The sequence below is a fragment of the Heliconius melpomene genome, chromosome 8 (genome assembly GCF_056956725.1).
Source record: "Heliconius melpomene rosina isolate 202511_hmr_F chromosome 8, ASM5695672v1, whole genome shotgun sequence".
Taxonomy (NCBI): domain Eukaryota; kingdom Metazoa; phylum Arthropoda; class Insecta; order Lepidoptera; family Nymphalidae; genus Heliconius; species Heliconius melpomene.
The window spans coordinates 6,003,372-6,024,227 of NC_140396.1; the positions used below are offsets into that span (position 1 = coordinate 6,003,372).

The 20,856-nt window shown below is 28.9% G+C and overlaps 6 protein-coding genes across 7 annotated transcripts; 3 read left to right on the forward strand and 3 right to left on the reverse strand.

The window, feature by feature from the left end:
* Positions 1–597: 597 nt before the first annotated feature.
* LOC146536871 (glucoside xylosyltransferase 1-like) lies at positions 598–10,143 on the reverse strand. The gene is made up of 6 exons (XM_085189708.1): positions 9,800–10,143; positions 9,426–9,720; positions 8,707–8,899; positions 6,867–6,982; positions 5,779–5,961; positions 598–5,052 (listed from the first exon to the last, which is right to left on the reverse strand). Exons 1-6 carry the CDS (start codon positions 9,919–9,921, stop codon positions 4,876–4,878), a joined length of 1,086 nt encoding a protein of 361 aa, XP_085045834.1. The 5' UTR covers positions 9,922–10,143; the 3' UTR covers positions 598–4,875.
* Positions 10,144–10,707: 564 nt separating this feature from the next.
* Positions 10,708–12,162, forward strand: LOC146536872 (optic atrophy 3 protein homolog). The gene is made up of 4 exons (XM_085189308.1): positions 10,708–10,969; positions 11,068–11,236; positions 11,318–11,460; positions 11,552–12,162. Exons 1-4 carry the CDS (start codon positions 10,828–10,830, stop codon positions 11,869–11,871), a joined length of 774 nt encoding a protein of 257 aa, XP_085045434.1. The 5' UTR covers positions 10,708–10,827; the 3' UTR covers positions 11,872–12,162.
* On the reverse strand, positions 12,147–13,739 carry Polr3F (RNA polymerase III subunit F). The gene is made up of 4 exons (XM_085189305.1): positions 13,387–13,739; positions 13,109–13,313; positions 12,775–13,026; positions 12,147–12,688 (listed from the first exon to the last, which is right to left on the reverse strand). The coding sequence occupies exons 1-4, from the start codon at positions 13,584–13,586 to the stop codon at positions 12,449–12,451; spliced, it is 897 nt and encodes a 298-aa protein (XP_085045431.1). The 5' UTR covers positions 13,587–13,739; the 3' UTR covers positions 12,147–12,448.
* A 550-nt stretch (positions 13,740–14,289) lies between these two features.
* On the forward strand, positions 14,290–16,752 carry LOC146536874 (CDAN1-interacting nuclease 1). Of its 2 annotated transcripts, none has more exons than XM_085189307.1 (5): positions 14,290–14,335; positions 14,974–15,126; positions 15,642–15,786; positions 15,874–15,923; positions 16,330–16,752. In XM_085189307.1, the coding sequence occupies exons 2-5, from the start codon at positions 14,990–14,992 to the stop codon at positions 16,706–16,708; spliced, it is 711 nt and encodes a 236-aa protein (XP_085045433.1). In that variant the 5' UTR covers positions 14,290–14,335; positions 14,974–14,989; the 3' UTR covers positions 16,709–16,752. The 2 variants fall into 2 exon arrangements, with proteins under 2 accessions (XP_085045433.1, XP_085045432.1); XM_085189306.1 differs by lacking the exon at positions 14,290–14,335 and adding an exon at positions 14,549–14,883.
* A 570-nt stretch (positions 16,753–17,322) lies between these two features.
* Positions 17,323–18,015, forward strand: LOC146536875 (uncharacterized). The gene is made up of 3 exons (XM_085189007.1): positions 17,323–17,504; positions 17,583–17,698; positions 17,806–18,015. Exons 1-3 carry the CDS (start codon positions 17,439–17,441, stop codon positions 17,984–17,986), a joined length of 363 nt encoding a protein of 120 aa, XP_085045133.1. The 5' UTR covers positions 17,323–17,438; the 3' UTR covers positions 17,987–18,015.
* Positions 18,006–20,567, reverse strand: MED6 (mediator complex subunit 6). Its single transcript, XM_085189006.1, has 5 exons — positions 20,113–20,567; positions 19,857–20,031; positions 19,243–19,348; positions 18,866–19,020; positions 18,006–18,656 (listed from the first exon to the last, which is right to left on the reverse strand). The coding sequence occupies exons 1-5, from the start codon at positions 20,310–20,312 to the stop codon at positions 18,447–18,449; spliced, it is 846 nt and encodes a 281-aa protein (XP_085045132.1). The 5' UTR covers positions 20,313–20,567; the 3' UTR covers positions 18,006–18,446.
* Positions 20,568–20,856: the final 289 nt, after the last annotated feature.

The following is a 20,856-nucleotide window of genomic DNA, read 5'->3' on the forward strand; positions in this document are numbered from 1 at the left end:
TTATCTATCTGTAACATAATTAATAGTAAGCACAAATCTACATATAACAGTAAATAATCGTCATTTTATTAATTTATGGAATAAGTTCTCAAATAGTCAGTGTCTATTGGTTAATATACTTTCTAAAAAAACTTTTGGCGGGAACAGTCCTACAGTTGTAAAACATTGTGTAGATATATTATTTCATATTAGAGCGTAAAAAGAAATAATCGCATTAAGGTTTCATATGAAACCTACTAAGTTAACCAGCCTGTACTTTAATAAGTTTATGCAAGTCGGTTACCACTGAAATATGTTCTTTTACGTTTTTATTTACACAAAACAACAATATCTATTGCTGTGTGCAACCAATATGAAGCTCACAGCAATAAATATTGAGAACATTGCATTTAGCTCCTAAACAATAGTAGAAATAGTTTTCAAAAATCTTAAATCTTTCCATTTTGTGTAAGACTAGTAGAGTGAATCGCTAGTAGGTTACTGTAGGTGATCTCAAACCATATTGTCTTACACAATTAAAAATAATTTCATATTATGATACTGATATTTTAAGGACGGATAGGAAAATTGGACATAGCTAAAAATAATAACAAGAGCTTAGTGTACATGATTTTTATTCGTTAATTCATACAATTATGAAGTATAATATAACTGCATAGTATAAAATTGAAAAATGAGGCAGATTACAAAATTATAATACTAAGAAAATCAATAAAAGGATATAAAAGCCCCTTTCATCAACATGTAGTATGCAAAGTAGGTATACCTAATATTAATATTGAATAATTAATCACTGTTTGAATTGGCGATGTGTCAAAAGATCAATTGAGTGTAAGTGAGTTCATGAAATAATATATAGATTACTATTAAATTTTGACAGAGAACCTCTAGGTAATAACCTATAGGTATCTCTCTGTCATCTGTATTTACAAGATTATTACCTAGATTTAATTATAATCAAAAATCATGCAGTTTTTAAATGTATACCTACATTATATGTATAGATACTTATTTTGTTCCATTTAGTTCCTATAATTCACAAAATTAGTAATTCTACAAATTTAATACTTAAAAAAGTTATTCATCGTAAAAAAGATGTACCTACTTAATACTTAAATTACATTCAAGTAATTCTTATACATAGTTATATAATATATGTTTGTGTATATAAATACACTAAGGCTAGAACACTTTATTCAGAAAAAGGAATATCCCAGATCAATAACCTGTCTACAAAGTAATATAATTACATTACTGAATAAGAATTCAAAAAATTGCTGCTTTATTTAATTTTTAGCATCATTACGATATTTATTTTCAGGTGAACTATATAATTCAAAATAAGTATAATATTTTATTGAGAAATTAACTTTGCTTTATTTTACCACTTAAGTAAGTAACAGTTACAGATAATACAAAATAATAAATACCTGAGCCACTAATGCTTTCTTGAGATTCGTATTTCAGTTAGTACTCATCATTATAGTCGATATGAATTTGGCAAATACGTAAAATTTGCATTGTCAATATAGATTGAGTATATAAATGTAATTATAAATTAAAAATATAAATCCATATAATCATTATTACCTATAGGTACATGTTTTTGTAATACTAACTTATATACTTATTAATATTTAAATACATTATACTGAGTTTTTTTATATTTGTATATTAGGATCCGTTAAATGGACCATTCATAATGTATTTAGGTTGCGAACACTAATCTACAGATATACTTATATTATTTAAAATAATTTATAAAAAAAATAATCATATTATAATTTATTATACTATAAATATTAAATATGTATGTTTACAGTAAAGGTAACTTATTAGTATCATAACTTAGATTTGAGTTTATGATTTATGTATAAATAAATTGCAGATAGCAATCAAAATGTAAAACATTTTTGAGGTATAGTATTGTAATACTAAATTTATCTTTATTTACTAAAAATATGAAAAAAAACTTAAATTAAACATTATTATACCCCGCAGAAAATCAATCAATAACATGTGATAAAAAAACTATAAATATTTATATAACAGATATTTCATTTTGTGCTTTGGAAATCGTTTAATGGTGTTTTAAAACTATTACATTCTAATTTTTGGTAGGATTTACTATTGAATGAGTTTGCGATTAGTAATATAATATTTTAATTATTTAAGATTTGTAATATTTGCATATTATAACAGTTATAGAATAGTTTGTGCACATTTTACATTTCAATTCTATCAATATAAGAATATAGCACAAATTCTTTCCCCACAGTATAGAACCGTGATATTCTTTACTTAAGACACATTTAGATATAACTTTTACAGTACAGCCGGCGAGTCGTGGCCGCCGTAAAGATACCCATTGTCCACACAGCAAGAAATTAATCAAAATTAAGAAAACTCTAAAATTAAATTTGCGCAGCAACTTCAAGGCGGCGGCGACTCGTCGACCGAATCTATTGTAATTCTTAAAAAAAAAAGAAAAAACTTAAAATATAAAAAACTAAACTAAGGTAAATACAAAAAAATACTTATTAAATGCTTCAAAAGCACGCATTAGCGACAAGAGATATAAAAATAAAATACGAGGATAGATTTTATATTATAATAAAAAATTTAATACCTACATAGTCTGGACACTAAAGTAATAAAACTGACTTAACTTAATGGCTCAAAGTATCCTCATACGATGACGTCAGCTTTTACAAAGAAATATTAGCCTAATATTCCTATACTGTAATATTAGATATCAAAAATACGTACACGGTACATGAACATCTTGGGCAAAAGAAAAATTTTTATGATTACCTAAACAGTGGAAGTGGATTCAAATGCAAGGCAAAATTATATTTTTTTTATTAGCTCACGCTGTATCCCGCATATAGCAGGATAGGCAGAGGGAGCCTAGTGTTAAGACACTCTATTCTATCTTCGAGACATTGCGTGTTGAGTGCTCAGAACTCAACGCCGCGCTTTGAAGGCAAAATAATAATTCAATTTAATATACGACAATAGTACATCGCCGCCCAGTACATTTTTAATTAATTTTTTTTTAGGAACTACAAAGAATACTACGTTATCTACTAGGATATCTTGAAAGACATGAAAGAAAATAAAGTTTAACAAAGTTCCAATAAATTAAACACAGTTTGGACACAAATGAATTTAGAGTGCACTTGAAAATTAACAAGTAACATTTTTTTACATACTTATTTTTAACAAAAACAAAACAAAACTTAACTTATAATAATTTACCTAGAGCTAAATACTTCGACATTTGAACGAAATGGTGAACGAATTAAATACAAATTAATTGTATATTCTATAAAATTGGGTTGCTCAGCCCAAGCCGATTCAAATGGACATTTTCTACCTCTATAAGAACAGAATAATTAAAATATTCACGTTTTTGATCTTTATAATAATTACACGTGGCTCAATCTATTTCGGTTTCTTAATTTTTAACGCCAAAAAATAAAAACAAAACAAGTATTGAATGTAATTGAATGTTTCGAGAATGACCCTCGAGACAAAATTTATCGTAAGTTATCTTTTATACCGAGAAATCGGTACGGCTTAGGTAGACTTTTTGGATTTACTTATTTTTTGTCATTTTATATTCGGTTGTGTTCTTTTTACGTATACCTAATATTCTGAGAAACCGATTTGAGTTTTAAATATTTAAGATTTGTAGACTTGTTTTTTTATTCTAAAACAACGTTAATAAATCAGAATCTTGTTACTTCTATACTGTTGATCATTTTTACAACTTTAAAAAAGGATTATGAAATCATTTTTAATCAACGCAAGTAATTAGAAATAAATAAATATCAACTAATAATTTTAAGTGAACAGAAAAGAAAAACTAAAAATTCTGTAGATATACACAATTTTTAGTGTGTAGCAATCTGTAGCTTCATTATTTAGTTTATATTTTATGTCAAATAACGCATTCATTTCTGGCACCTCGCTATATAAGAAGATTTTAGTACTTTGCGGCCGATATATCATATATCGCCGATATATATAATTATGACCCCCATAGTTAGGCTTTCTGAAGTTTTGCACATACGAAAAAAAGTAAGGACAAAAGCAGCCATTCAGCAACCTTAACACTAATCATCATTGGCCATACTACTCTAGCATCACTGCGTCTTTAAATTTCTTATCAACTTACATAAATTTTTCCAGGCCAGAGTAACCATTACAGATATATTTACACCAAATCGATTTGAATCCACGACCACAATGTTAAATTAGTCATATTAAAAGTGCGCAACTATGTTTTTACAAATATTCAAGTAAAAAAAGTACATTTCTGAAAATTTTTCATCACCCGCCATACAAGTTTTCTATACAACCCTCACACATTCTAAATAAGATGTATAGCCCAAGTTACCATATTTGAAAAAATATTATTGACGTAATGTGAATGAGACAAGACTGTAAAATGAAATTGAAAAGGGTTACCAATTTGGGAAGTTAGCGCCCCATAGATCGAGAGTGATCCTCCCGCGTATGAAGTTCTTTTTCTGTTTTCTGTTCTTTTTTTTGTAATATTTCAAAAAGCACTCTTCTACTATTTATTGTGTTACGTATTACTTGAATGCCCACACAACCTTAAACTTTAAATGTAATTTTAAGGAGAAAGGAAATTCGCTAACGCATTCTTACGAAAGATTCACGCAATAATCAATAAACAACAATAAATCGAAAGCAACCGAATTTCTATATAATTTATATACAAAAATACTTACATTATATAAAAGAAAACTCAAAAACTTGTTACATTCTTATAAACTTTTGAAAATAAATAAAGGATAGTAATGATCTGATGAAAAATCTGGCTACTGCCATGAAAATTGACCGTTATCTCTCAGGTTCTTTGTATGGCTTACTGAGCGTACGGAGAGGTACTCTCAGAAACGCATCTTTTAAACTGCCGCAATGTGTTTGAGGCGATTCACCTAAGTATTTATCCATGCTTGACAAGACTTTCCTTGGGTCTGTACCAATTACATATTCATCTATGGCCCGATATATAGCCTAAAAAGATAAGAAAATAAAAATAATGATGTACGGCATTGTACGTTTTTTATTTTTTTTATTTTTAACTTCAAGCAGTTGTGTTAAGACACTGCCTTTTCCGTAAGACACTTCAGTTCCCTACTTTTTGGCGATTCTTCTAAAAAAATTAAATCAGCTTCACAGCAGGGTAGACACAGGGAACCTTGAGTTAAGACACTCCGTTCCCCACTTTCCGCTGAGTTCTGGACACATTGCGTGCTGAGCACATCGCAAAGTTGCGACGAAATTGTAGTAATAAAATTAAACTATAATTAAAAAAATAAGATTTGAATATATATCGTGAACTTAGTACGAACCTGTGCTAACAGCCTATTAAGAAAATGATGAAAAGAGACAAAACTACACATGTATGTATATTATCAGTTGGTTTTAGTAATTTGATTTGTATTCTCTATTATATAAAATAAAATAAAGGCCAATTTTGATTGTTTTTTACACTTTCGAATGGTATATTACCGGGCACATAGGACAACAAACAAATTTAACAGGTTTACTTTACACTCTAAGCCGACGATATATTATTTCATTTTCACATTTCCTCGTGGAGATAATTTGATGACGTAATATGATAATGTCATTCTGTATCTCATATAAATAGCTATACCTATAGCCTTAACTGGCTGCCTCGTTTTTAAACCTGAGGCGGAATATACAATGCGCCTTCGACGTATATTAATAATTTACCTGAAAAGCTGGCTGTTTGTCATTATGAAAGACTTTTCGACTGCCATGCAGGACGAACACTCCATACCGTGTAGCGTTAGTACAAGCATCGCCGTACATACATTGGTCGGAGCGATAGTTGTATTCGCACGATAGCACGTGCACAGCACGATCGTGATAATGGAATATGATGTTTATTATATCCTAAAACATAGTTTGTTTTAAAAAAATATTTAGTGTTTTTTTTATTTGGTATTTTTTTAATAAAGTTTAATGTTTTTACATCGTTTATTTTTTATATAGTAAAATTTTTATACACCACTGCATTAAAAATTTTAACTCTTAAATTTTACGTCGAAGCGCTTTTGATAAATTAACTCCAAATTCTACTAAAGTAAATGTAAAATTATTGTAAAACAAATTTTATAGTAATAAAGTAGATTTATTAAAAAATAAATCAGCTTCACGTTGTATCCCGCACACAGCCTGGTAGGCAGAAGGAATCTAGTATTAAGACACTGTTTCCCACTTCCCGCCGAATTCTGGAGGCATTACGTGTTGAATAGCGGAACTCAAAGCCGTCGCGTTTATAATCATAGACGGAACCACTGCACCGTGACGGCCTTTTTTTTTATGGTTGCCTTGAGTGATTGTACCTCCAATAAACTAAAAATGTCTTGTGCTTGTTACTTATGTGCAAAATTAGAATATACAGAGACATTCCATGTTGTGGTGCGGAACTTAACGTACCACTTTGTCTTTATATAGCACTAGCGGCCGGCTCGCGGCTTCGCCTGCGTAAATTACGTTATTATTAATTTCTGTCTCCTTGAGTACCAACGTCCTATAAGTGACGTCCATGCAAAATTTGAGACTCCTAGCATTTGAAGTAACGAAGTTTCATATTAAGTTTCAACCCCATAAACAACCCCTTAGAAGTCGAATATTGCAAATTCCCGTCTTAGCGAGCACCTTCGTCCTATAAGTAACTCTTATGCAAAATTTGAGATTCCTAGCACATATAGTCTCTGAGATTTCGTGATGAGTAAGTGACCTTTCGATTTTATATATATATAGATAATAATTGTGGTAATGTTAAAAACACTTACTTGGTCTCCCCAAGGAATGTATAACTTCCATTTCAACATTATAGGAGTTACATACTCCACCCAACCAAAATCACGCATTCTCGTCAAATTCATCAGCATAACTCCAGAATTTAATCCTAAAAAATATGAAATATAATACAAAAAAAGTTTTAATAAATAGCTTTCTCTCCTGACAAATGATCATTCATAGCTTTTTGGGTAGCAGAAAATTGTAAAAATGTCCCTACAGAGATGCTAGCAAGAAGGTATAGTTTTGCTCAGAACACTTCAATTATTATTAAGAGTTCAGGGTTTGAGTTCCACTATGTTCAATGTTTATATGGTTTATAAAATATTTTTCTATCTGTAATATGGAATATCACTTTAAATATATAGAAATTTTCCTTTCCTTCCTGATCCATGATTGATGTGATTGATCAGTGCATGACTGCCCATTTGACACATTACATGTTGAGTGGCGAACCTCAAGGCCACACTTTGTTGTGTAAGCTGCACCATACCTTTTTTTTCTTTAACCTTTAAGTATGGACGTCGGGTCTCACAGACCCATCTAGGTCTACGAATTCTACAAATCGGCCACTTCTCGGTGACCTCCGCCACTGAGTCGCTCAGTACCTTTCGTATTAATGACAAAATGAATGTAGATAGCAGTGGTTGTGTCTCTGGGTTCAAAACACGTGAGTATTTAACTTTCTAAACGGAACTTGGGTCTGTCAGACCCGACGTCCATGTTTTCCATACATAATGATTTCAAAACACCATATATTTTTATAATATTACAAAATATACTTTAATATTTTAATTGTATTATTTGTATTCAAATGTTTTTATTGTTATATATCATATATTATTTTGCATTATTTGTTATATATTTTAGTAATATAAATATTATTTACCTAAAAAAGATTCATTTTTTTTAGTTTTTATAATAAAATGGAAAAAAATGATCGACCAAGCACGTCAGGGACAAAAATATCGGTACTTTATAATCAACATCAAACAAAAGAATTGGACGACGACATTTTATAAAGAAAATAACACTTTATCAAACTAAACTACTCTAAGAATTGAGAATGACTTTGACTCGCGTTTCGCGATCTGATCTATCATTTATTGAACATGAATCTAAAAAAATAGTTTTGGGTTCTTGAAAAACATGTATACTTTGCCCCCATAAGATATATAGAAAGACAACACATATATATTATGTTGACTGCAATCGTTCTGTTAGCCAACAATGTTGAAAGCCCTTGTGTATCGATGTTCAATTGTACCTTATCTTGAGGTGTTGTCAAAATTTTTATTTTGTACCATAAGATGTCATTTCTTTATTTTTTTTAATTGTTAGACTTTATATTTTGTTAAAAAAAAATATTTTATTATCTGTCTTTTTTTTATAGTATTATTTTCTTAAGAGTCATCCCATGTGGCCAGACTGAAATTGTGACTTTAAGTTACTTAAATTGTTGTGATGCGTAAAGTTTAATAAAAAGCGATTTTATTTATATTGATTTTGTTTGATTTGAGGCTATTCATGTATACTAAAATATAAAATTGTCTTTTTCCTTTAAAAAACAGACAGAATATGACCAATAAATACACTGGTCTGACAGACCCGAAGTCCATATGTGTGTTATAAAAAAATCACGTCCATAGTTAAAGGTTAAGAATATATTTTGAATATTAATTGTATTTATTCCTTTAAACTTATTAAAAATACTTAAACAAAAAAATGTTGTTGAACAAGTGAAAAACAAGTTATAAATAAGTATTAATATTAATATAAATATAATAATAATAAAACTAAGAGTAAATAGAATTATATGAAAAATTAGCTTACCATACTTGCCATAGAAAGGGTGTTTCGCAAAACGTGGATACCATGAAACATTTGGATTATCATCCTCTAAAGCCATTGCCGATATTTGAGAGGAATTAAAACTAGCAAAATTTTGCCAAAGTTCATCAACAGGTCCAAGAAAAAGTGTGTCAGTGTCCACATATATCATAGAATCAATGTGTGGGGTCAATTTCTAAAACAAAATTTTTATAGATATATAATATCAAATTATTTGTAAATTTAAAACTAAGAAACCAGACATCAAAGACCTTATACAAAAAATATAATAAATAATATTTAAATACTAAGGTAATGGAACAACATATAACTGTGTACAATCACTACTTATGTTATATTTATGTTATTTTCATATTCATGAGGACATTTTACAAAAAATACAATTAATAATATTTAAATATTAATATTTTAATATTATAAGGCAATGGAACGACACCCTAGAGGTTGGCGGGAAGCGCCATCCATCACCACTCATGATATGTTCTGCTCTGCAATAAGGAAAATCTTGATAACATTGACAGAAAGTGGGGAATGGAATGTATTAACATAAGGTCTACCTTGGCAAAAATGTAAAGTTGTTTTTAGTAATAGTAATATGAAGTAATATTAATTTAATAAAATATTAATTCAGTTGTGTAATGTATTTTATTTAATTTAAAAAAATTACATATATTACACAGATTTTTAGAACTTTTACTTACTGGAATAAATAATCTTTGAGCTGCACATTTACTGAACAAATTCAACCATTCATCTTCATGTGCTTCAGGAAAATTTATCCGTTGCAATTCAAAATCAAATTGATCATTTAATATAGATTTCCATTTTGTGAGAGTTTCATTAAATAGAGGCATCAAGTTTTCATCAGAAAAAATAACAAAATAAATAGGAGATTTTGTAAAAATTAAAACAGATTTAATGACATTTAAAGATTCATTAAATCTAGCATCACAAACAACAAATGATATCACAAGATTCTCCTTTTTCTTTAATGTCCTGTAACAAACATGTTATAGTAAATCATCATAGGAACAATGTATTTTTTAAAATACTCTTAGATATCCCTAAAACCCACTTTAAGTTGATATCTGCCGTATTATGTTCTTCATTTACTATATAATATGAAGTAAAAACGTAAAATACTGTGGAACAAAAAAACAATAATATAATTAACTTAAAAAAAGTCAACCGCCTCATGGCGACAAAACGATCCGACTATTAAAAGTTACATTTCTAGCAGAATTACACTGCTCGACAATTTTTGTATGTATTTTTGATAATTCGCTACAAGATTAACATAAAATAAAAATATTCATATATGTTTGTTTTAAGATAAATTCAAAATTGTATTTTTATTTGTTATTATTTATCAACATTCAACAGTTTGTAGAACTGTCAAGTCAAGAGACAGGTGAGGTGAGCCAATAATTAATGACATTTGAAATTTGTGCTGCCATTACCAATTGCAAAAGTAGGGTTTTTTCTCGATGCCTGAGCAAAGAAATGAAAATATTAATAAATAATAATTCATTCCCACGAATGGGGATTACACACAAGTATCGCGTTACAGTGAAGCGATATGATTTTTATATGCTGATTAATATTATCAAAACTAATTCAGTTTCACATTGTTTATTTGGTTCAATATTTATATATTTAACATATTCTTATTTGTGAAAATGTTACCTTTAAGCGTATATAAAAAAGATTAAATCGTACGTCGTCGATTAATCGTGGTTAACTGTTCGTAAACATCGCACTTAGAGTTAGATATTGTCTAATTATTTATAGTACTAAAACAACTATTTAAATACGTTGTTTTTTTTTATAAAAAAATAATGAATATTACTTTAAATAAACTATTTAATTCTACTCCAATTTACGAAACATTAAGAAAGTAAATAATAATAGCACGCCTAAGTACCATAAGCACTTGTCGTCAATATCAATTTTGTTTACTGTCAATGTTGAATATCATTCTATCTTTCTTTTGCCAAATTGCTTATGGCTCCCATCAAATGGGGCAAGGTTGCGAGTTACGTTATTCCTGATTCTTGACAGAAATAACAATTATTAGTCAGTATAATAAATAAAAATACAACCATGGTAGTGGGTGCTTTCCCGATCGCAAAATTATCAGTTTTATTAGTAAAACAGATAAGCAAACCTATTGCAAATATTTGTAAGGAAAGAGCCAAAAATAATCCATTTTTCAGAACTTACGTTTGTATGCCTCCAGCTCAATGTATGTTTAAAATTTTATTATTATAAATATATATGACTTTAAGTTAACTTCATTCTATGAATTTTATCTATTATTCCTTGTAACTTTTCTCTTTGTAGTTTATAACTGGTGTGAAGTAAAGGCAAAAATGTGGATCTTAAATTTAGGAAAACCAGTAAACATTCCTGTTTTAAGTCAAGAAATGGCAATAGAATTAGGAGCCAACTTACTTGGTGAAACTGTTATTTTTGTCATTGGTGCTGGGTTATTAGTAATTGAATATAACAGGTAAAATTTTCAAATAACCTTATAGTTTTCTTTGAACTCACTGTATATTACATGAATATAGTTTTTTTTTTTATTATACAGACAAAGCAAGAAAGAAGCTGCAAAAGAAGCAAAAAGAGAAGATGAAATGAAACATATTACGGGAACTATAACAGATTTATATTTTACAGTCCAACAACAACAGACACAACTTAGAGAGATGGAGAGGGTTATTAATTCACTAAGTAATTTATCCATATAATTTCTTGTATATTTAAATAACTAATTATTATTGTAGTTATTATATGTTGCTTTTGATTATTTAATTAATTACAGGTGGCACTAAACCTATTCCTCCACCGCCATCTTCAAGTGGATCGACTGGACCCTCTCAGCCACCTGTACTACCAAAACCACAAAATATGAGCTATACTCCACAGTATATTCCAGTCAACTCAACACCTTATCCAAATGAAGGTGTCATCCTGCAGTCACTGAATTATATTCAAATGGATGTTTTTAGTTCATTTTTCAATAATTCAATAAATGAAAGAAATCAAAGAATTGAAAGGCCTCAAACTCACATTAAAAGAGAACCAGCTGTACTTTCAGAAGCTTTGTATAACATAGAAAATAACTTTAGAAGTTTATTTTAAATTACTTTTCCAAGTTAATGAGTTATGCAAAGTTTTCAAAAATGTATTTATTTCATTAAAAATGAATATAACATAGTTTCTAAGATATAATGTTCACTATAATATTGTTTTTTAAGTTAAACGTGATATTTAATATATGTTGTAATATTGAACAATCATTTTGTTTATATCCACAACATAAATCCAATTCATATCAACAGATCTGTTCTAGTCACAGTTATTAAATGTGTAGTGTTAGTAGATGACCTAATAACAAGTATAAATTTAATAAAAAATTGATAAATTTTATTATTTATTGTTCATTTTGTTATTTATTGTTACTAGAGCACTAAACTGGAAACATGAGAGCTATGGATTGAATTGCGATCCAAGGAGAAAGTTTATTTAATTTCTATGCTCTGGTAACAAGACAAACTGTGGCACTAAATTCTGAAATTTGACATTCAATGTCTTATAAATATGGTAGAAAGTAGTGTCTTAATACTAAATTCCCTCAGTCTAGAGTAGACTACCTTCAAATCTACTTTCTAAGTTCCCTCAGGCTATATAGGAAAAAAGTGTGAAGCTGAAAAACATATTATTGTTCAAGCCATTCATCTATATATTTACAATCTTGTGGAGTAATCAAGCCAGTAGAACAACATTTATGTATAAGAGGACAAACTCCACAAGGAACTTGTACTAAGCCAGGTGGTGGTATAAGAGATTCTATAGCTCTATATACTTTATTTCCATCTGGATATATGTTACTTTCAGCTTTACCATCATATACAAGTGTGTCCAAAATTGTAATCACATCTTCAACTTCAAGTTTCACCTGAAATAAAATAGTTTTATGACCATAACTAGACTTAACAGAAAATATAAATTTATTTGTTGAATGTTGGTGAAATTGATACTAACTTTACTTATACCTAAATCAGTTATGTACTTTTGCACTTCACCAGCAGTAGCATAAGACTGTGTCCTGCCTACTATAGGCCCTCTAGGATTGTTTTTTATCTTATCTGCTCTCTGTTGTAAAAATCTCAAACATTGACGATTTAATATGTCTACAAATTCAGATTCAAAGTCCTGATCCTGGTACCATGCACCTCCTGATATTGAGCGGTCTGGTTCTAAATTGTAAAGCATGTAAACCTTCTTCTTTGATGCCTGCAACATAAAATACAGATGTAACTTTTTATAGAAATAACACAACACAAACTGTTTACATACTATACAAAAGTGAACATACATTGACACATTTTACAGCTTTGATAACTTTTTTGCTTTCAAGACTTTTTAATACTTTTATTAGCTGTGTGTTCGCTAAATTTGAGCGAACTCTTATATCCCTGATCCATATACCTTTGTTTCCAGCTTCCTCGATGAGGTTATAAACTACTTTCTCTTCATTGTCAGCTCCCTTTATTACCTGTTTAGAAGCTTGATTTTTCAATCTGTAAAATAAGGTTTTGAATTATTAAGAGTTAAATAGTAACCTACTTGACCTTAAATAGAATGTCAACTAACTTATATATAAGTGTTCCACTTTGATTGAACAAGTCAAAAAGACCTTGCTGCAAAAATTTATTTATAGCATTAACTAGCTCTACAGATGAAAGTTCAGGTACAGCCGCCGCGATATCTTTAGCTGAAATTCCTTTAGGGTTCTTCTTAGCAGCATTGATAATTTTTTCACTAATAATCTCATCATTCTTGCTGTCACCCATGATACTATAAACCAGTTATTTCTTCAAAATCTTATTGTTTAAGAAATAATTACGAGTTATAGTAAAAAATATAACTCGTGTGAAAATAAGTTATAATTCTTATTTTTATAGTAAGTAATTTTTGAAGTAAAAATTTCAAAATAATAACTAAATTATCCCCTCAATGATTAATTTTAGATAAATAGTCGTTATATTTTCGTCACATTATATTTTATTATTTATCATGTTAATACCACAAATATACAACAAACAACAAGTAGAAGTTAAATTTACATTGATAATCAATACTAATTGATAATTGAAGTTGAATTGAATTCTTGATATATGGCGTTTAAATAATTGAAGTTTAGCACATACTTGACACTGACAATGACATTGATAGAATTTCTCCAATTTATGACATAGGTTAATTTTCATGTAGAGGAAAATGTACGGTATTAAACTTTATAAATTTCCTCTTACTATACAAAATTATCATTATTAGTAAGCTGTCCTTCTTCAAGGTATGTAAATAAAATTATGTACATTTTTAGCTTTCTATTATAGATAAAAAAATTACATGTGAATTTATATTAATCTCCATTATCTCATGTGATATTGGTCTAAAAAGGTAATGCATTTAGTTATATAATTATAGGGAACATCAATAAATAATTAAATAAAATTAAACGCATTTACTTTTTCAGATGAATACTGCACCGCTGGTGAATATGAATAAATGAATAAACATTTCTATACATATTTTACCAGTAAGTACGGGCTGTATAGTTTCGGTAATAAATAGTTTACCAAACAATTTCTACTATCTCTTTTCCATTCAGCGCTTCGCTTTCAACTATATAGTGGAAAGTTGATCGAAGATTCCGCGTGACATTGGCGGAGTAAATTTCGCTTATGCACGCCTAACAGCCATAATCACAGCCATCGTAATGATTATGGCCACAGAACACATTTACTCATTATGGCTACTGATTATGGCTACCGAGTAACACTGGTTTCAAACTGTCGACTGTCAAGTATTATAACAAGAGATTTTACCGAGTATATGTTCCTTGGACTTTACGTTTATTAATTTTTTAATATAAACGAAACGGCAGTCTTAATATTAACTAATTGTAAATAGTGTATGATATTATATACGTGTTTTTATTAATGTCATATTTTAAATTATAAATATGGATGCTTCTGAAATTAAACCCATGTCAATAAAAGTTTACAACGCTATTGTAAAAGATTTTTATAAATTGACTTCGTTTAGTAGAAAATCAGAAATAGAGTTAAAAAATAAATATAAGGAGTGAGTTTAACTATGATATAATATTTTGCTACTGTTTGTTAAAATAAATATTTATTACGTGACAATGATATGTCATTTATTTATTTACAGTGTATTACCATCAACTATGGGCAGTATTCTGTCTCTTCTTATACAACGGTCTATGAAACAGAGTTACCGAAAGTCTCCTGTAATATCAAGCAAATATTATGATTTATATGAAGAATTAATGAAAGATACAAATAAAGGAGATGTTATACTTAAGTAAGACAGTAAACATCAATATTAGTTTCTAAAGAACTATGTTATCTACTTCATTTGTGTATTCTCTAGGTTGTATGTCTATAAATTTAAAATCCTGGATAAGTTAAAAATTAAAAATAATGGATGTTGTGGCTCAGTGGAACAATGTCTGACTGTAAACACAAAGGTTGTAAGTTAGATGCCCATTCAAGGAATGATAATATTTTAATTATTTTCATTTCCTCATACCCCATATGCAAAGATGGAGAGTTAGAGTTCAGCTACTCAATATGCTATGTATCCAAAATTGTGCTACGTAGCTATGCTAGAAAAAAGTATGAAGCTGAAAAAGAGAAAAAATCCTATATATTGTTTTTATCATTATATATTTTCCTTCTTTTTAACTGCCCTCACTCAATAACTACAATTTGTTTGGCAGTTTTAATTATATATGTTGTTTAGGTTGAGGGCCATAGCCTTAACTTATTCAACACTATTTAGCTTCACACAATTATTTAAATCTTTAATATTTACAGGTTAGCAGATAGTCAAGGTGTCAGCCCAGCTTTATTTGTGAGATCATTATTGCAAAATGTGACTCCAGATTCTACAATGGTGAAAAAATATTTAAAGGACACAACCTTAATAGAAAATAAAGATTTAGCTTATCAAGTATTTTTGGTAAAAAAAACCTTTACTACTAGTACTACTACTACTTAACAATACAAGAATCTCCCCATTACAACAACATTCTATTTTTATTTACAGGGTATTATGAATGATAATCAATATGGACCATATGCCGATATTATTAAGCAGTAAGTTTATAACTTTATATTTAAGGCTTAAGCTTCATCTAATTACTGTGTTAACATTAGTGATTGAGGTCCCAAAGTACAATGTAAAATGTTAGAGTTACTTAGCTTGGAATAAATGTTTTAATTTTATTTAGTTTATAGTAAATTCCCAAAGTTCACAAAATAAAACCACGCTATAAAGCTTACACACTGTGTGTGTTTTATAGAGTAAAGAAATAAAATAATTTAAATATAATAAGCATTAATTTGAGTGGGGAATCAAACCCACAACCATAGCATTTACAACCAGATGTTGCTTCACTTAGCCACAACTCATATATAGTTGATCAACTTTGTATATTGTTGATTTTAAGATTTATTTTTTAATTAATATTTATTTTGGTATTTTATTATATATTTGTTTCAGATCCATTGGATTAGAGTATGAGTTACGTCTCGAAAGGGAGTTAAGAATTATGAATATTTCATTTTGTGATGAAAATGTCTTGAGAATACGAGGATATGATAAGACACCAGATTTTAAACTAGATGTACCCATTGCTGTTGATGGTTTTATAATCAATTGGATAGAAAGCAAGGCATTATTTGGAGATGAAGAAAATCATTTAGGATATTTAAAGGAACAGCTTGTGTGCTATTGGAATCGTTTTGGCCCTGGTCTTGTTATTTATTGGTTTGGATATTTAGAAACCCTTGATGCAACACCCGAAGTTAACAATATGTTTATTTTACGAACAAAATTTCCAGACAAATCAAGTATTACTCAATATAAAATTGATATTTGAAGTGACTAGTTAAGTTAACATAATAAATTTATCTACCCTATGAAGTTTATGTTTTTCATTTTAATGTGTATATCGAGACATCACAGGCATTTTAATGTAATTAACATATAGAAATTACTATGTGAGGTAATTTTTTAATATAAATATCATTTAGTATGCCGAAGGCTAAGGCGGTTGGGGCCATTTAATGCAGCATCCGACTATAACATGTAAAACATATAATTTTCATGTTCTAAATTTGTAATTTTGCTTAAATATTTAATATAAATAATAAAATTGTAAAGAATATTCAACATGATATTCTTCTGTTCAGTATTTTATTAAGATCAAACATTTCTTGTATTACTAAGACAATATTGGCTCTAAAAGGCAAATTTTATTCTAAATCTCTTTAAGGACGAATTCAATGTCATTTTATTAATTATAATTTTTATTTCAAATACTCACATGAAGTAGGTCTTAACGTAAATAGATTTCGGTCATTAGATTAGATTGCTAAGTTATCTATAGTTACCCACTGACAGCACTGAGTTCATTTATGGATTGTCAATGTCAAAAAAAGATGGGAAAAGTCAATGTCATACACGATCTCCCGATTGGTTGTTGTGAGTTCGTACTTTGTAGTTTGTGAGTAAATGTGTTCTGTGGTTGTTGTAAACAAACATTCCTTTAGGAAAAAAAAAATATAATAAGCGATAATACCGTGATTTTTGTATTATAATTATTTAAGATGATTGACGAAACTATAAGTATATCTTCTAAAACCTGGACTAGAGCAGTGGAAAATATTAACAAGGTTATTTTTATTGTGTTTTAGATATTTACTGAAATTTAGTATTATATTAAAATATGATTATGCTTTATAAAATTCTAGATGGGGTATTCTGATGGAGTGGTAGATGGCGAGTCGTCAACATTTCAATCTTCCTTTGACATGGGCTATGAACAGGGTTTTAGCTTTGGGTTGAAGTTAGGGTATTATGAAGCAAAGTGAGTAAAATATTATATTTGTTTAGTGGTATATATAACAATCATGACTCATGTTAGCAGTTATTAAATCATAGTTGTCAATTAAATCATTATTGTAAATTTTTCAGAACACATCACTCTGAAAGTTTAGAGGAAAGGAGGTCAAGCAATGTTGAAAATGTAAATTGTCAAATTTGTTTTAATGGTGGCACTTCCAATGAAAATGTTGACACTCTATACAACAAACAAAAGGAAAATAATGATATACATTTTAAGAATATATTGCAATACAAGGATGCTCATAAATAATAGCATAAATAATACAACATTAAAAGTTAATCAAAGTTTTTTAATAACTTTATCAAGTACTTATAAGAAACAATAGCTATCTGGTCTTTGCATAAAGCACACTACTGCCTAAGCAAACCGTACTGTGAAAAAAATACTGTGTTCATAAATTGAAAATCTGTACAAATACTAAATGATTATGTTTATGAGGGTTAGAGGAATCCTCATCAAATATTTTATAAAAACTATAATTCTAAGATTTGTTAATACTTTAAATCGTTATATTATATGTTTTGGGTAAGGCTGGAGGATTAGTCCAAAAGACTGATTAACTTCCATATAGACCAGCTTGGCAGATAACAACAATCTAGTAGATATTGGTATTGTTTGATAGCTGGGCTACTGTAACTCCCTATGTATACTATACATATTACAAAGTTGAATCTTATCTTTAGAAATATACTGGATTTTTATAATTTTATTACATTCTGGGCTTCTTTTCAGGTGGGGGTTTCATATTTTCTTGTTTAATCTCTGTTTTTATTTCCATATGTTGCATATTTCCATTAGTCAGTTCAGAACTCATAGGATCTATGGGTTCTTGTTTTATAGTTACATTATTTAAACTTCCATCTGCTCCTTTATCATTACTTTTATCATTAGTATTTTCAGTTTTAACAGTAACACCATTCTGTAATAATAAAATTTAACTTTATAAAATAATGTCCATAAAATAAAAGTTTTTTATTTTATGGAATATGATAAAGTCGTAAGTTAATATGATAAGTTATTCAGGTTGATAGTGAAGAACAGATTGTCTTGACACTCTATTCCTTCTGCCACTTTGCTTCATAATAAAGCATGAGGCTGAACAAATTGTTAGTAAAAATTCAGAATTACTTGGTTTGTAGTAGTTTGAGTCACCGGTAGAGGAAATTGTCTCACTAATTCAGCCAATAACATATCAACCCTTTGTCGTTGGAAAAGTGTTGATGGTTCTTCTTTTGGTGTAGTTGATACTTCCTTTGGAGCAGATTGTCCCAAATTGAAAGGTCCTATGATTAGTTTAACAAATATATATATAAAACAAATCTGTATAAAAAACGAAAAAAAAAACAAGACTAAGATTTTTGTCTAAAGTAATACAGTGTAGTTGTGTAGTAATATTATTATTGATACATACATCAACAAATCAAAAATTGTTTGCAAAAAACAGCCACTTATTATAATTTTACAGACTTCCTGAGGAAAGGTTATTAATATGTAAAATATATTACCAGATTTATTGGCTTTAAAGTCCCACCAGTACCCTTTACTAGGGTGATATTTGGAATATGTCATAGTTTCTTCAAATGAGCACTGGAGGTGGTGAACAGCAGACAACTAAAAGATGTGCGAATATTGGTATATTTATGTTACATTTCCCTACAATTTTTATAGTTTATAGTTAAAGAAAATACAAAATAAATACAAAATGACTGGATTATCATTTGAAGTATTTAACTTGATACTTTAATCCAGTACATTGTAGACTATTCACTACATTTTAAAGTATATTATTAGCTTCATCATGTAACTTGCATAAAGTGGGTAAGATAGGTGAAAAGACTGTAATCAACAGCTTATTTTAAGAATTTTAAGTTTGTGGCTTTAAAAATGATATGGGTAGTTTATTTAAAAATTTGCTTTAGAAAATAAATTATAGCATTAAAGAAAAAATAAATTACAAGTTTCTTTACTTTTATTTACAATTTTGCTCATTCTGTATCTAAAACAAAACGATACACACATTTGTTCTATATAGACCACACTGCTATTTGTAGAATAAAGTAAAAATTCGAAAAAAAAAAGAAATGTTTTTTAGACTTATCACAATTAAATTAAAACTTACTAATCTTGAATTCAACACACTTGCTAAGTCTGGGGCCTGGTAAACTATTCCTGCAATTATATAGTAATCAGCAAGTGGTATTGTTTGAAGAGGGCTATGTCTATGTTGTTTTCTTATAACATATAAAATTGGTTCTTGGACATGAAGCAATATATATTCTAATCCAGTCATATTTCTAAAAGAAAAACGTAATTAGTTCATTGATTTATGTATTGTCAATTTTGGCTATGTAACTTGATAAATAAATAATACTTACTGCAATTGATCCATACTAAGACGTTGCATTTTAACGACTTCATTATTACAAGTGCGATCAAAAAAGGGATTAGATCTTTCTGAAAAATAGTCCATTATATTAGATGGGTTGAGTGATGGTATCCAAGCAGAATCATGCCAAGACAGTCCTAGAGGATTCTCAGTTGCGATCGGCATATGACCAATTCTTCCAGGCATCATTTTTGTAAACTAAACCTTTAATCTGTTTATAAAGTAAAAATCACTAATAATCGTTTATAAGCACTAAAATATTTATGTATAATAATATATACGGTTTGGTTTTGCATATATATACATATGGCATAAAGTATTTTTATCTATAATATATTATAGTGCATTAAAATATTTATTTAGTACAAGATTTTTTTTAATTATTATTATTTAAGTCAATTGTTTTGTGGAGATGCAACGAAACGAAAAACGAACTACATCACAAAACATGAACTACATGGCCCATATACCCAGATAATAAACTCAAAAGTCAAACACAAAACAAATGTCACTTGACACTTTTTGTTTCGTGTTGTCTTTCAATTTTTAGGCGTGCTTGTGGTCTGAATGACGATTATAACATACCGTAGTGTTATCTGGGATCTTAAAATATCGCCCAAATTCAAAATAGTGCACTAGTTTCATTGAATTTTTACTTTTAAGGTGTTTTAAATCAGCTTATCCTGCACACATAGCACACACAGCAGGGTAAATAAAAAATAGCACACAGCAG

Coding starts and splice junctions, on each gene's coding strand:
- LOC146536871 (XM_085189708.1), bottom strand. CDS start 9,921: ATGAGGCGGTTGACTTTTTTTAAGTTAATTATATTATTGTTTTTTTGT. Junction 6,983..8,706: donor CCCTTTCTATGGCAAGTATG/GTAAGCTAATTT, acceptor CATATTTTTTAG/GATTAAATTCTGGAGTTATG. Junction 5,962..6,866: donor ACATTCCTTGGGGAGACCAA/GTAAGTGTTTTT, acceptor ACTATGTTTTAG/GATATAATAAACATCATATT.
- LOC146536872 (XM_085189308.1), top strand. CDS start 10,828: ATGGTAGTGGGTGCTTTCCCGATCGCAAAATTATCAGTTTTATTAGTA. Junction 10,970..11,067: donor TTGTATGCCTCCAGCTCAAT/GTATGTTTAAAA, acceptor TTCTCTTTGTAG/TTTATAACTGGTGTGAAGTA. Junction 11,461..11,551: donor GAGGGTTATTAATTCACTAA/GTAATTTATCCA, acceptor AATTAATTACAG/GTGGCACTAAACCTATTCCT.
- Polr3F (XM_085189305.1), bottom strand. CDS start 13,586: ATGGGTGACAGCAAGAATGATGAGATTATTAGTGAAAAAATTATCAAT. Junction 13,314..13,386: donor AGTGGAACACTTATATATAA/GTTAGTTGACAT, acceptor CTTATTTTACAG/ATTGAAAAATCAAGCTTCTA. Junction 12,689..12,774: donor CTGATTTAGGTATAAGTAAA/GTTAGTATCAAT, acceptor ATTTTATTTCAG/GTGAAACTTGAAGTTGAAGA.
- LOC146536874 (XM_085189306.1), top strand. CDS start 14,762: ATGGATGCTTCTGAAATTAAACCCATGTCAATAAAAGTTTACAACGCT. Junction 15,127..15,641: donor AAAGGAGATGTTATACTTAA/GTAAGACAGTAA, acceptor TAATATTTACAG/GTTAGCAGATAGTCAAGGTG. Junction 15,787..15,873: donor TAGCTTATCAAGTATTTTTG/GTAAAAAAAACC, acceptor TTTTATTTACAG/GGTATTATGAATGATAATCA.
- LOC146536875 (XM_085189007.1), top strand. CDS start 17,439: ATGATTGACGAAACTATAAGTATATCTTCTAAAACCTGGACTAGAGCA. Junction 17,505..17,582: donor CAGTGGAAAATATTAACAAG/GTTATTTTTATT, acceptor ATAAAATTCTAG/ATGGGGTATTCTGATGGAGT. Junction 17,699..17,805: donor TTAGGGTATTATGAAGCAAA/GTGAGTAAAATA, acceptor TAAATTTTTCAG/AACACATCACTCTGAAAGTT.
- MED6 (XM_085189006.1), bottom strand. CDS start 20,312: ATGATGCCTGGAAGAATTGGTCATATGCCGATCGCAACTGAGAATCCT. Junction 20,032..20,112: donor CTTAGTATGGATCAATTGCA/GTAAGTATTATT, acceptor TTTTTCTTTTAG/AAATATGACTGGATTAGAAT. Junction 19,021..19,242: donor CTTTAAAGCCAATAAATCTG/GTAATATATTTT, acceptor AACTAATCATAG/GACCTTTCAATTTGGGACAA.